At 39.9% G+C, this 15,307-nt stretch overlaps 1 protein-coding gene across 2 annotated transcripts in view; it reads left to right on the top strand.

Moving 5' to 3' along the window:
- Positions 1 to 7,359, top strand: part of cemip2 (cell migration inducing hyaluronidase 2) — a 44,971-nt gene extending 37,612 nt beyond the window's left edge. For both annotated transcript variants that reach the window (XM_047381741.1, XM_047381742.1), the window contains 8 exons: positions 1,958 to 2,173; positions 2,264 to 2,475; positions 2,933 to 3,115; positions 3,388 to 3,607; positions 3,700 to 3,801; positions 3,906 to 4,051; positions 4,146 to 4,252; positions 5,728 to 7,359. In XM_047381741.1, coding sequence (XP_047237697.1) covers positions 1,958 to 2,173; positions 2,264 to 2,475; positions 2,933 to 3,115; positions 3,388 to 3,607; positions 3,700 to 3,801; positions 3,906 to 4,051; positions 4,146 to 4,252; positions 5,728 to 5,927 — 1,386 coding nt within the window. In that variant the 3' untranslated portion in view covers positions 5,928 to 7,359. The remainder of the gene's footprint in view (positions 1 to 1,957; positions 2,174 to 2,263; positions 2,476 to 2,932; positions 3,116 to 3,387; positions 3,608 to 3,699; positions 3,802 to 3,905; positions 4,052 to 4,145; positions 4,253 to 5,727) is intronic.
- The last annotated feature ends 7,948 nt before the right edge of the window (positions 7,360 to 15,307 follow it).

Below are 15,307 nucleotides of genomic sequence, written 5' to 3'. Positions count from 1 at the left end.
GCAGGCCCAAGCGCATAGTGATGTTCTGCTGGGAATGCCTGGCGGAGCCCTTGGCCAGGGATGTATTCAACTCTCACCTCCGGGAGATCTTTGACCAGATTCCGAGGGATGTTGGAGACATAGAGTCCAAGTGGACCATGTTCTCCACATCTATTGTCGATGCTGCTGCCCGTAGCTGCGGCCGTAAGGTCTGCAGTGCCTGTCGTGGCGGCAATCCCCGAACCCAGTGGTGGACACCGGCAGTAAGGGATGCTGTCAAGCTGAAGAAGGAGCCTATCGGCTATGGTTGGCTTGTGGGACTCTTGTGGGGCTGTCATGGTTGACACGTCTCTTCAACATTGCGTGGCGGACGGGGACAGTGTCTTTGGATTGGCAGACTGGGGTGGTGGTCCCCCTACATAAGAAGGGTGACCGGAGGGTGTGTTCCAACTACAGGGGGATCACACTCCTCAGCCTCCCTGGTAAGGCCTACGCCAGGGTATTGGAGAGGAGAGTCCGGCTGATAGTCGAACCCCAGCTTCAGGAGGAGCAGTGTGGTTTTCATCCCGGCCGTGGAACACTGGACCAGCTCTATACCCTCTACAGGGTGCTCGTGGGTTCATGGGAGTTTGCCCAACCGGTCCACATGTGTTTTGTGGACCTGGAGAAGGCATTCGACTGTGTCCCTCGTGATGCCCTGTGGGGGTTTCTCCAGGAGTATGGAATCGGGGGCCCTTTACTAGGTGCCATCCAGTCCCTGTACGAGCGGAGCAGGAGTTTGGTCCGCATTGCCGGCACTAAGACGGACCTGTTCCTGGTGCATGTTGGACTCCAGCAGGGCTGCCCTTTGTCGCCGGTCCTGTTCATAACTTTTATGGACAGGATTTCTAGACGCAGCCAAGGGCCGGAGGGGGTCTGGTTTGGGGACCAGTGGATTTCGTCTCTTCTTTTTGCATATGACGTGGTCCTGCTGGCCCCCTCTAGCCAAGACCTACAGCATGCGCTGTGGTGGTTCGCAGCCGAGTGTGAAGCGGCTGGGATGAAGATCAGCTCCTCCAAGTCCGAGGCCATGGTTCTCGACCGGAAAAGGGTGGCTTGTCCTCTTCAGGTTGGAGGGGAGTTTCTGCCTCAAGTGGAGGAGTTTAAGTATCTCGGGGTCTTGTTCACGAGTGAGGGAAGAATGGAGCGGGAGATCGACAGACGGATCGTGCGGCTGCCACAGTAATGGGGGCGCTGTGCCGGTCCGTTGTGGTGAAGAGAGAGCTGAGCCGAAAAGCGAAGCTCTCGATTTACCGGTCGGTCTACGTTCCTACCCTCACTTATGGCCATGAACTTTGGGTCATGACCGAAAGAACGAGATCCCGGATACAAGCGGCTGAAATGAGCTTCCTCCGTAGGGTGGCCGGGCACTCCCTTAGAGATAGGGTGAGGAGCTCGGCCATCCGGGAGGGGCTCAGAGTAGAGCCGCTGCTCCTCCACATCGAGAGGAGCCAGTTGAGGTTGCTCGGGCATCTATACCGGATGCCTCCTGGAGGCCTTCCTCGGGAGGTTTTCAAGGCACGTCCCATCAGGAGGAGGCCCAGGGGACGGTCCAGGACACACTGGAAGGACTATGTGTCTCGGCTGGCCTGGGAACGCCTTGGGCTCCCGCTGGAGGAGGTGTCTGGGGAGAGGGACGCCTGGGCATCTCTGCTGAGTCTGCTGCCCCCGCGACCCGGTCCCGGATAAGCGGAAGACGACGAGTACGGATACGAGCGTGTTTTTACTGAAGTTTGTGAAATATTTTCAGTGTGATTAGAAATGGTATGAAATATAGGAGTTATTTTTAAAAGGGTGCGCAATAAACTGAAATACAATTCTGGGAGAGGCCTTCATAAGGATGAAAAGCTGCACTGAAGGAAACAATGAAATCAAAATATATGCAATAATTCACTTATTTGGTAGCATTCACATCACTCCTCTCTAATAATATCCTCAGGTGGCTCTTCGGGCCTTCTTTGGTCGTCCTGGACAATGGTTTGAAGAAAATGACCTGGATGGAGACAAAAACTCAATCTTCCATGATATGGATGGGTCGGTCACAGGTTATAGAGATGCGTATGTCGGCCGAGCTGACAATTATCTCATCCAGCATCCTGACTGTGTGAAAATACCCGAGTGGAATGGAGCGATCTGCAGTGGCAGCTACTCTCAGGTACTGCATGGCAGGGTCTGGGAGGTTCTGTCCTTCCCTTTGTCTCTTCCTGTTTGTTTTTTTACTCTCCGTAACAATTTCTTTCTTTAGGTGTACATTCAAACATGGGGAGCCCCTAGCCTGAGTTTGTCCATTAACAGAGATGAATACCCTGATGCACCTCTGGTACTGAGGGGTATTAACAGCCAGGGGGCATCATCTCAGCAGTACCAGCCTATCCTGATGATGAGCAAGAGCTACAGTCTGCACTGGAACGGACCTGCACCCAGAGAGGTTGTCCTCTCCCTCATCAATTTTGATAAGTGAGTAGATGCAATTAGCTCCCATGTTTAAGACTGCATATGACATTATGGATATCAAATGACTTCATCAATATCAGCAAATACAGTGGATTGCAAAAGTATTCACCCTCTTGAATTGTTTTTTATATTTTGTCACATTCCAACCACAAACATTCATGTATTTTGGGGGGATTTTACTCATTTGAATTTATTAAATCTGGCTATATATTTTCCTTTCTATTCACAAATATGCACTACCTATGTTAGATTTTCAAATAAAATCTCAACAAAATACACTAAAGTTTGTGGTTGTAATATGATGAATGTGTGTGTTGGGTATTCTTTAAAGGCACTGTAGCTCTGCATTACCATTTTGTTTCGGTTCACTTGTTCGATCCATAGTACCATTGCTAAAGTACAGCAATACAATAAATTTAGCTAGTTTTAAAATATTTATCATCTCTGTTTTCTTACTCAGAGAAGACTGGGTTCTGATTGGACTCTGTTACCCATCAGACACCACATTTCAGATCATGAGCGACATCTACGACAGGCAAAAAAATACGTTTGATGACATTACTGATTACGGCCCTGTGTCTTCGCTGGCCCAGCTAGAGGCGAAGCCAACAGAAAGGAAGTACTTCTTTGACCAGCCTGTTGGGTGAGCAAATACGATATTCTGTCAGCAGATATGCCCTAAGGGGGTCTCTAACTCTAGAACTTGAATATGTTGCAATATAATTAATTGGGGAAGAGGTCAGGAGATTTGTTGATGTTTAGTTGGGCTTTTAATATAGATGGATGTTCACCTATAAAGGTCAACTTTCTCACAGTCCGCCACATCAGTTTTCATTTCACCTGTCTCTGAGGCTCCACATCTCTAAAAGCTTATTGAACGGCTTCTTCCTGCTGTGCTTGCGCCATCGTTCCCAGCTTACTGTGGTTCTACCTCCGAGCCCGGCATGGACGGGATGGCCACAGCTACTGTTCAACAAAAGGCTGTGAAAGAGTAAAAGTCACAGCTACTACATCATCCAAACAGATCTGCAACTGTACAGCCAAGGCGTACCCCAAGTACACAAAGACGCCCTCGGCAGTTGTGCCTATGCCGGCTCAAAACCCGCAGCCTTGCACCAACTGTGGGGCTAAGGAGGTTTGTTGTATTACATTTCAACATTAAGACACTAACATTAAAACGCAAGCTATAAATAAAACTGTTGATCATGTGTCGCGTTGTTGTTTCAGGTTGTGTTTTCTAGTGAGCCATGGATGTCCTACCTTCACACACAAGTGAAGTCTTTGAGCTGCAAAGAAGAAGAAAGAGGAGATAATGCCTCCTTTATCACTGTGAGCTAGCAAGACTACAAGAACAGATCTAAAACCTTTCTATTAGTTATATCATTACAAATGTACTGTTTTACCCATTGTAATTGTTTCCTGTTGCCTTTCAGGTGAATAAAGTTACCATGCAATTTTCTCAACCTGGGTTTTTCCTGGTCTCAGTGGATGCCTGTTCTGGAAAGGTTATCAAGAAGGCCTCATTTATGAAGGTGGACACCAAGATGAAACAGTATCTAAAAACAGGAATCCCAAAGCGGTAAGTTTCTGGAAAAAAGATGGTTTACAATCCACATCCCATATAACAAAACAGTCCAGAATGTTGCCTAATGCACATCCTGCTTTTTCACTAGGTCTATAGTACTCTTGGCAACACGAGGTCAGCCTGAAGGTTTGGTTGATGTGGCCCCACATCTGGTCTCTTTTGGTTTAGCCAAAGCTGCTGATGTCCACAATAAAGGTAAAAATACTAGCCGTTGTTTCTAGAGATGCGCTGATGAGAAGTTTGGAAAGTCTGGTTTTTCTAAAGCTATGACTTGCCCATACCAATTTTAGCTCATTCAGATATCTCTAAGACCAATATTATAAGTTGACATGACCTCCCTTTTAAGATATTGTTTCTAACCTTCCTACAGTGTGTGGTTTTAATATCTTAAATCATAGACAAAAAAGGCTACAGAGTTGATGTTTTAAACTATCCATAGCATCTTATGTTAGCAACTAGCAAGGTTAGCAAATACAAAAACAGCAGACTCTACAGGTTTATCCTACTGCCAACTAGGGGTGAGCCATTATTGTATCAATATTTTGAAAATATTTTCATCATGATAAGACTTGTGATATTTCATGATGACAATTAACACAAATTTATGATTTTTGCAAACTCCAAAAACAATTTTGATGGGATTGTTAGTTTTACTGTTTATGTCAGGTTCAAACAACCTAAAATATTTATAGCATCACAAAAAGAAAAGAAAGACAAAGAATTAGTTCATTTACTTGCTGCGAGGAGAACAGACAGAGATGTGCTTTCAGTTACAAATCTCCTACCGCTCTGAAAACCATCTGTCTGCACATCTCTTTTTATTATCTTTGGGGAGGTCCCTAGTTACAATAAACGTTGCTCTCTAAAGGATGGGGAAAAACAGCTGCTATGTAAACAGGTCATAAACACCATTATCTTGTAACAACACACTTCCACAATCTCCCCCATCTTAAGATCAGTGTGTCTTCTGTTCAGCACAATCAGCCACCCTCTTTATGACCTCCTCTACTGTGACTGCTTCCTTCCCAACTCCACCTTTGATCCTTGCCTGCACACAAACTCATCACATCCTTACTCACACATACAGCATGAAATGTTATAAAGATCAAATAGTAAAGTTAAAGACAAGGGAAAATAAAAGATAAAACTATATACAATTATTCCAACAGTTTATTCCAATGTTGGCTCCATAAGAGGGTCAAGAAATAACAATGTATTTGAAAATATGATTAAATGCCACTATTCTGTGCTGTTCAGCCTTATTATTGCACTACTTAATGTAGCAGTGTCCTAAAGTATGCTACTTAATAATGGCTGTTTGTTGTGTTGTTGTTTAAGAGCATTGTTTGTGTTTGTGGATGCTATGGATCATCGATCCCTACGGCCGATCTTTCTCTATTTTAATATGTTCCATAACGGGGAGAGGTTGAAAGGTCAAACATGTTTAGCCTTCCTGTTACTTGCAAGACCAAAGAATATCATTTTCAGCATGACCTTGTAGTTTTTAGTATGGTGCTTAGATTCAATTTTCTAGTTTATCACTAGCTGATCATAATTGTCTGATTCCAGTCACCAGTTAATTTCTTAGTGCATTTCTAGTTGTTTCTGCATTTCTTCCTGCCGGGTCACTTATTTTCTTTAAACACTGATCTTGCTGCCTCTCGCAACAGAAAGTCTGGCAATGTGGGGATTCCAGGGTGCTTCCTCGCCGCCTACTTGGATTTCTCTACAAGCTGGGCAAGAGGACTACGTGTTGGGGCTGCAGGAGCGCTACTTGCCCTTGAGTTTGGAGACTTATGGCTGTTTGCCACCTTCAACTGAAAAACGCAAAGACCTGGAGCTTCTCAAGAAAGCCACAGAGCAACAATAGCCAATGTGAACTGTACAATTTACCAAGCCAAAAAAACGTTCTTGCACACAAATACACAAACACACAGCCGGTTGATGAATGCGAACTGCTGAGCTCTTAATTTATTAACAGTGACAAGTATGTTTACCTATACTGAGTGGGAATAAGGAGTGAAAATACGAAGGGGGTAAATATGTTTTAATTTTAAATGTGTGTTTGTGTTGGCCTGCCTTAGGGCCTTTTTTAAAATTGATGCACTTTTTTTTATAGATCTATCAGCCAAAGCTTTAAAAAGTAATATTTATCTTGGCACCACATGAACATAAAGAAATTTACTTATCACCAAAAATGACAAATTGATATCAGATGGCAGTAAATAAAAACAGGATATTTAAAAAAAAAAAAAAAAAACCCACAATGGATTATCTTCACACAGAACTAAAGGAAATTCTGAAAATAAATTATGTTGTAGCTGAAATTAGACTTTAACTAAAACTCAAAATGAAGCGTGTGTCTGAAAGTTACAAGGCAATGTTAGGCCAGGTTAAAACCTGTAGTGTAGGAAAGCGGAGCCAGTGAACTATATTCACATTCATTGTTAGGTTAAAACAACTTAACAGTAATGTGGAGTATAATGAATCAGGCTCTTCTGTGTATCTACCTGAATCTTAACTGGAAAACCTCTTCTGATTATTGTGCAGCTGAAAGACTTTTGACTTTGAGCACCTTTGTTTGGTTTCCTACTTGGAATTACTGGAGCTTCTGTTTCATTTTTTATTTATCTTTTCACAGTGATGACCTTTGAAGAACTTTGCCTTATTTGCAGCACAATTAGAGATTACTTTTCTTCATTTTTTCTGAACACACCTGAATGTCTTAACTGTTGTCTGTCTCATTTATTACCTTTTTTATGTGCATCATTACCAAAATGGACTGATGTCATTTAATTAAATTGTTTACCATACTGTGCAGTAGTAGTGAGCAGAAAATGCCTTAAGATCTTATACCTGCTGAGAGTTGTGTACAGCTGTACCTTAGGATGATGTATTCTTGAACATGTGTATGGATGTGAGCAGGGCTCCCCCACTGAGCATTGAGAAGTATGTTTATGACTGATTGTGAGACAGTCGGAGTCCAATAATAACCTTGTTGCCTTTTAACCACTGTACTGTTAAAAAAGAGCAGAAAAGGGGGTGAGATTTCTATTACTCACCCTGATACTTTTAAAGCGCACGAACTAGATATTTTCATTCATTCTAAGTAAGGAAACCTTGTAAATATGATTCTGTACTTGTACAGTAGAAATTGTTGTCAATATTGTATTTGCTGTCTTTTTGCTTTTTGTCACTTGTTGAGTTATTGTAAATGTAAAAAACAAATATTTTGACATAAAGGTTCTGCTTTTGTTATAAAATCTCTGGTTGAATAAACTAAATTAGTGCTTTTTGATAAAGTCCGATGTTTTGTTACCATTATTTGCTAAAAGAGTTGCTGGTCATTTCATACCATAACATTTTTGGTCATTTTGTATTTGAAAGGAACCATCTGCCTGGGATGTTTTATAGTGTCTACAAAAATTAGTCAAACCCCTTGAGCCATATTACAAGCACAAACATTGAAGTATTTCACTGGGATTTATTATAACTGACCAATACAGTTACAAGAAGAAACAAGGTTTTAAATGTTTTTATTTGACAAATAAATGTCTTAAGTGTGCCTTAAGTTGTATTCAGCCACCTCTGAGTCAATACTTTCTAGAACCATCTTTCAGCCAAGCGTTGGTAGGACTCAGACTTCATGCTTCAGCTTATTATTTTCTCCCCAGTAAGTGAAAGTGCATTGTTCAGACTAGATTGTAGAGGAAAAAATATCCTAAAAATGAATCAAACTGAATTCATATCAAAATTTCAAGACAGAACCGGGCCAATGTTTATGGAGCCCTAGGGTGCTTTTTGAGGCTCAGACTGCCCAACCCTCACATGGGAGCTTCTTGAGGCTCTACACTGGAAGCTCTTCCTACAATACAAACCACCACAGCAAAATTACAATCTAAACATATAGAATATTTAGTAATATTCAAATCTATTAATACAACTGCATATATATATTTTTTTAATGCACGTTCAGCACGTCATCCCGAAGAGTGGCTATAACTGAACCTTAACAATCCATCAGAATCCTGGCATTCACAGTAGATCACAAAGCAGCAAAATTCTGTAAGCCGGCCAAATGTTACAAAATTTAAAGAATTGTGTAATCATTGGTTGTTTGTCTATATTGTATGCAAGAGATTTGTCAGGCACGGGTTACTCCATAACAGGTAGGTCACATTAGTTTTTTACAGTTTTTTTGTACCGTCCACCAGGCCCTTATTCTCAATTTTTAGATCAGTTCTCAGACTTTTTTATCAGATTTTGTGTTAAATACAGATAAGGTCATGTTCGATGTGGGATTTTTACATTAATGTTGACACTGAAAATGAGTCTAAATATAGCCTTTATTGCAATCTTAGATTTAATTGGCTATGCTCAAAACATTAGCAAACCAACCCACCTTTGTCTTCATTCTCTGGACATTGTGATGACATATAGCACTGACTGTAAAGAAATAACAATATTTCCTCATAACCCTGCTTTGTCTGACCATTTTTCAGTAACCTTTGAAGGCTGCACTATTGTAATTCTTTACTATCAGGACAAATTCAGTTAAAACCCTAAGCTGATTCAAAATGCTGCACAAGAGTTCTGATGAAAATTAAAAAGAGAGATCATATTTCTCATATTTTATCTTCCCTTCATTGGCTCCCTGTTAAATCCACAATAGAATTTAAAATTCTCCTTCTCGCATATAAAGCCCTTAACGATCAACCTTCCTCATACGTCAGAGATCTGATTGTTCCATTTATTCCTAATGGAGCACTTCGTTCTCAGACTGCAGGTTTACTGGTGGTTCCCGAGGCAGAGCCTTTAGTTATCAGGCTCCCCTCCTGTGGAACCAGCTCCCAGTTTTAGTCCGTGAGGCAGACACCCAGCCTACTTTTAAGGCTCGGCTTAAAACTTTCCTTTTTGCTAAAGCGTATGGTTATAGTGGCTTAGGTTATCCTGAGCTATCTCTTTTGCGCTGCTATAGGCTTAGGCTGGTGGAGGACATAATGACCATCACACTGTCTGCTACATTCTCCTACATACTGCTACATACTACTCTCCAATTTTGTGTTATTTGCTGGTATTTCAGCTTTTAACTTTATGTTTTCTCTCTTTTCTCTTCCTAGAAGCTACACCTGGCCTGACTCTGTGTCTACCTGTGACACCTTTCTGGAGGGGGGCATCGTCCAAGCTTCTGCTGCCAACAACTTAATGCTCACCTTCTACAGACGATACACTTGGCCCTGTCTTTCGGTGTTTAACCCTGTCTCTTCTAGGTATAGCTACTGGCTGAGCTTCTACTGGGACTAACTGTATGTGCTCTCTTTCATACTCTAGACTTGAAAACTGGCTCAGAATTTATCTGCTTAACTGTCTTTCTCTCCTAGAGGAAGCCACTAAAGGAGCTACAACCATTAATGTTTTACTTTTCTTTCCCATAGAAAGTACTCCTAAATCAGTGCTTCCGTGTTCGTTTTGCATCTCTGCTCTGTTCACTCAAACCCCTGTCGGTCGTGGCAGATGGCCACTCACACTGAGCCTGGTTCTGCTGGAGGTTTCTTCCTGTTAAAAGGGAATTTTTCCTCTCCACTGTCGCTACATGCATGCTCAGTATGAGGGATTGCTGCAATGTCAATGGAAGCAACTGCCCACTGTCGCTACATGCTCATCCAGGAGGAGTGAATGCTGCAAGTCGCTGACTCGATGCAGTCTGTTGTTTCCTTTGATAGAAAAAACTTTAACCAATTTGAATAATAAACTGAATCTGAATGCAGTGTTTGATAGTTAGGATTATCTGATGAAATCTGAAATCTGTATGATTTGATTGAATTGTCTTTGTAAAGTGCCTTGAAACAATATGTGTTGTGAATTGGCAATATATTCAGTTTATTTCAAAACATTTATTAATCCCAAAGGGAAATTACATGTTATTGTTTAGCATTTAGCAGTAGTTTTATTTGAGTGTAAGGAAACCTGGGTGCCTGCATAAAATCAGTTAATGCATGGGGAAAAACCCCCAGATAATTCACATAGAAAGGGACTGGCTGAGATTTAAACCCAGAACCGTCAAGCTGGTGTCTGCAGTGCTGACCACAGAGTCAATGATCACCACGGATCCTTGCTTGAAAACAACAATAACTGGGGTTTACCTCAGTTATTAGAACACAACCAGAGAGATATTGCTGAGCCACAATTATGGTATATACTAGAATAATTTAGTGCTGCAGCTTAGTGTTGCTGTTATGTTAAATGACGTGTTTGTTATTGTTGGTCAACAGACCAATCTACAGTCTTAGGTATCGTATCTTCGCATCATTGGGAAACATCTAACAAGAAAGTGACTGAAAACCAAAAGTACAACAAAAAGAAGAGTAGAAAACATACAGCTCACAATGTGGTTTAGAATGCAGTAATAGTTTTCCATAAAATGTTTCTTCTTTCTAGCCTTATTGCTTCTAAACCACCTTCTTTTGTTTTGCTTGGATGCTTGGATTTTTAGTCTGATATTCAGAGTGCTGGCAGAGAAAACATTTTATTTAGATCTTCAGATGCCAGACATATTTAGAAACGTTAGTAGTGTTACTATTGGTGTCCTTTGATGCTCTTGTCTTCATTCCACATCGAGGGACTGAATATACTTGTTACATCTCGGTTTTAATTATGCAAGACTAAGAGTTTTGAACCGTGCAAATACATTTAGAGAAATGCCAAGGCTAAAAATACAACTCTATGGACCTGTGTGGGCAGAAGCCTTTAGCGTTACACTGTATTAGTTATCATGCAAAGGCTATAGCTATGGCAACGCGTTGTACTTTGTAAGACACTAGATTTTCTTGTCTTTTATTTTTTTGTAATTTTACATAATTAATCAATACTTGGGTTTCTGCTTCTCTTGTGCATTAAATAAGAAGCATCAACAATGTTGCAAATTTAATTAAAAAATTTTTTAACAGGTTTGGCGGGGTAAAAAAGTATTTTTGACAAATCAAATGTATACATTCTAAATATTTTAGTATTTGTTATAAGAAAATTATTCATGTCCGTTTTCAACCTGTGGGTTTGAAGAAACCAAAGTACACTGGGTAAACCCACACAGGAACTGGAGAAACATGCCAACTCCTCATGGAACTCAACTCCTCAGTGTTGTGTGGCAGTGCACAGTTACAGTGCCTTGCAAAAATATACTACCTGAATTTTTTACATTTTGTGACATTACAACCAGGAATTTGTATTTACTTTATTTGGATTCTGTGTGATAAATCATCACAAAGAAGTGCATAGTTTTAAAATAAATGGAAAATAATCTTTTTTTTGTTTACAATTTATACATAAATAAAATCACAACAATCTAAAACCACACATTTTATACCTGCCAATAAATCCCTTTATACTCATGTAAAATTATGTATTTATTTCTTTGTAGTTAAATCTTTTAGTATTTTATGTACATAAATGATTATAAAAATAGTGAAATTTTAGTTTATTTTTTTTGCATATTATTTTCTGAAGATGTTAAGTGCGCAAAATTCCAATCAATATAGTAAGGGATTATGATTATTAATTATAAATATTTATCAAAATTATAATTAAAAATCATAACTCAGAAGTAATACGTTCTAACCAAACATACTTTCTTATGAACAGAGATCAGAGATAGACTCTGGTGGTGTGATTATATAGCTCATAGCAATTAACATGACAATTAACTAATTGTAATTAGTAATTGATAATTATTAACCAAAACCACGCTAACTGTCACTGTGTTATCAACCGTTTTACCGAATGGTGTGGAACACCTACCATATTTTGAAAAATAATCACTCGTATACAAAATAAACACAAACGCTGTATCCTTTATGAAAATGTATTAAACCAATAGTCCCTCATACAATCAACAAACTTTTCATCTAATTAAGCATGCACTATTCTATGAAAGAAGTACATTAATAACCAAAAATAAGGAGTCCACTGAGTGTAGATGGAGATTGACTCAGCAGTTTATTGACTGGGCGGGAATGGATCAAAACTTTGCATTGCCTTGGAATATGGAAACAAAAGCAATGAATGGCAAGGGGTTTTTCACATAGGCCACGTCTTCGGGAGCAGCTTAGCTCTTCGCCTGCTAACAGCTGACAGCGAGCTGCTCTGGCACAATCATAAAACCCCCCAAGGCGAGAACTCAGTGAAACAAAAAAGGCCATAAACTGTAAAACGATGGAGATAAACTTGAGGCTCTGTTTGCTTTAAAGTCCACTTTAACTCCAACTGAGTCAGCGCTCGGTTGATCAAAACACAGTAAACATGCACCGGCATTCAAACTTTGCTGCGCAGCCACGCTTCAGAGTCCAATAGTATTAAACAGCAATTAGACAGTTTAGCATAACTTCAGTAAAGCATTGCATGCATTGGTGTCGTGTTCTTTGGAGCAGCAAGTAGTAAAGGGGGGGCTTTGTTTGTCAAACGTCCGTGACAAACTCAAGAATCGTCAACGTCTCCAACTTGACAGTCGACTGGAACAAAAACAAAGAGGAAAAATCGTCTCCTTGGAAAACCTCTGTGACTTTTTCTTACTTTAGTAACGTGCTACAGACACACCTTCAATCAGTAAATCTAATCTAACCTTATTGCGGTTATCAACTCAAACTGAGGGACCCTTGCCCGCAGATATTTGAGTGACATAAAATATTTTCTTTCAGTAGACCTTGACTAAAATATATAAAATAAACATTAAATCATTGGCTGTTAAATGCGGTCCTTCAGCTAAACGTCTCCAAAGTCTGCAATACAGTGCCTTGCACATGTTTTCAAACCCTTTGAACTCTTGGGATTTTATGTGATAAACCAACACAAAGTGAAATGGAAAGAAAATGATACATAATTTTTCAGACTTTTTCAACAGATAAAATATAAATAAATAAATAGATAAATATCTGAAAATATGATAGGCACGTGTAATAACCCTCTTTTTACTTTATTACCCCTAAATAAAATATAGTGCAACCAATTGTTCCCTAACTATTAAATAGAGTCCTCCTGTGTGTAATTTAAAATAAGTATAATAGCAGCTGTACCGTGAAGGCCTGCTATAAAACATTATTGAACAGACACCATCATGAAAGAAATTTGAAGCTGAGTTCGGTAAAAAAACAATATCCCAAGCTTTGAACATCACACATGGCACTGTTCAATATTTGATCTGAAAATGAAGAGTATGACAACTGAAAACCTACTAGGATATGGATGTCCACCTAATTTCAAAGGTCAGGCAAAGAGAGGTTTAACCAAAGAAGCAGCCAAGAGGCCCATGGTAAGTCAGCTGCCTAGGTCTACATCTCAGTTGGGGTAATCTGTCTGCTGGGCACTTATTTGTAATGCACTCCACAAATCTGTTCTTTATGAAAGAATGACAAGAAAAAAGCTTTTGTTGAAGAAAACCTAAAGAAGTCTAGCTAAAAGTTTGTAACAAGCCATGTACAGGACACAATGAACATGTGGTCAATCTTAATATTTTTGGAATACCTGCCAAATGCTATGTGTCGCAGAAAACTAGCACTGCACATCACCTTGAACACACCATCCCCACTCTGAAACCTGGTGATGGCAAAATTTCTTCAGCCTTAAAAAGGAAGCTTATCAGAGTGATGGGAAGAAGGATGAAGCCAAATACAGAAAAATTGTAAGAATGATCTACACTATATTGCCGAAAGTATTGGGTCACACGGCCAAAGCAATGAATTCCAGTGTTCCAATCACTTCTATGGCTACAGGTGAGTAAAGTTTGGTGTGGGAAAACTTGACCTGTCTGCACAGAGTCCTGACCTCAACCATCTTTAACACCTTTGGGATAAATTAGAGTGGAGGCTGCAATTCTGGTCTTCTTATCTAACCATGAACACACTCCTAAACATAGTGGAAGATGTTTACAGAATAGTTAAGTTGCTATTGCTGGCGATGGTGGGTCCATCAACTGATTGGACCTCATAGATTAAGAATGGGATCTCACCAAAGTTCATTTACACGTAAAAGCAGACAGACAAATACCTGGCAAATACCTTCGCCATATAATGTATTTTGCAAAGAAACATTTACTAAATGGACTAGATTTTCAGTCTCTTGATGTGCAAAGCTGGTAGAGACCTGCAGGTAGAATTGCAAAAACATATGGTTCTACAAATTATTTTGTCAGGAAAGCTGAATACAAATGCACCCCACACTTTTCAGATTTTTATTTTGAAATCCACATATATTCTTTCTACATCACAATTATGTATTACTTTCTGATGCTCTATACTATTGAATCCTAATAAAATATGCTGAAGTTTGTGTCTAACTTGACAAAATGCAAAAAAGTTGAAGGGGTGAATGCTTTTGGAAGCCTTGTATCCCCTCTTAACTATGAATTTTTCTTTTCAGTTGACTCACCAGTTGTTTATATCAAATTGAGATATAATGACATTTTCAGATGAATAAATTACATATTTTAATCATCACATGCTAGCTTTTAGACTACTGTGTTAAATTAGGCCATTTCTAACATAACTACAGTTATCTTTTTTTATGTTTTTTGGATAAAAAGTTAAATAACCAAAAATAAACTCGTCACTCATATCTCATTCAAGAATCCCAGTACAAGGACTTTGCTAATTTACTGAAGGGAGCTATAGTCAAGATATGACTGCCCTTACTAGTGTGTGCTAATGGGGTTAGCATAGCTTAAACTGTAGATTGTTTTTCAGTTGTCTTTCAGTCTTTTTAGTGAATGCAGTTGATGCCCTGCTGATGCTCAGTGATGGTGGTCCTGAATAATTAAACAGGTCTGACAGCCGTGTAGGGGTTCGTCTCCATGACTACTGCTCTCTCAGTGTCCCTACAGCCCCGAGAAGTAATGTTAATCTTCAGTCTGCTCAATGTCAGTTTATCTCAACCACGCAAAGACATTTGTGTCAGGGTTAGTTGGAGCTTTTGATTTACATGTCCCTACTCAGTCTCCTCTTTGCCCAGTGTCCTCACTCTTGAAAGGTGTTCTGGACAGCTTACGAGTCAGATGAAATGTGCACAAAGAGAAACACCTATAAGGAGTCTGAGTTGTGCCATGATTATATAGACAGTTGTGTTTGGGGAAGCCTAGTATGGTGGTGCGACTGTGTAGAAATCAACAACAATGTCAAGATCTTTGGGAGTGCTGTAGGTTAGCTTTTAATGATGTCTGCAATCTTCACTGACGGCATGGTGGCAATATCTTTGATTCTGAAATTG

The sequence above is a fragment of the Girardinichthys multiradiatus genome, chromosome 12 (genome assembly GCF_021462225.1).
Source record: "Girardinichthys multiradiatus isolate DD_20200921_A chromosome 12, DD_fGirMul_XY1, whole genome shotgun sequence".
NCBI lineage: Eukaryota > Metazoa > Chordata > Actinopteri > Cyprinodontiformes > Goodeidae > Girardinichthys > Girardinichthys multiradiatus.
Note: the sequence above shows the minus strand (reverse complement) of the source record. Positions and strands in the feature narration are given on the sequence as shown.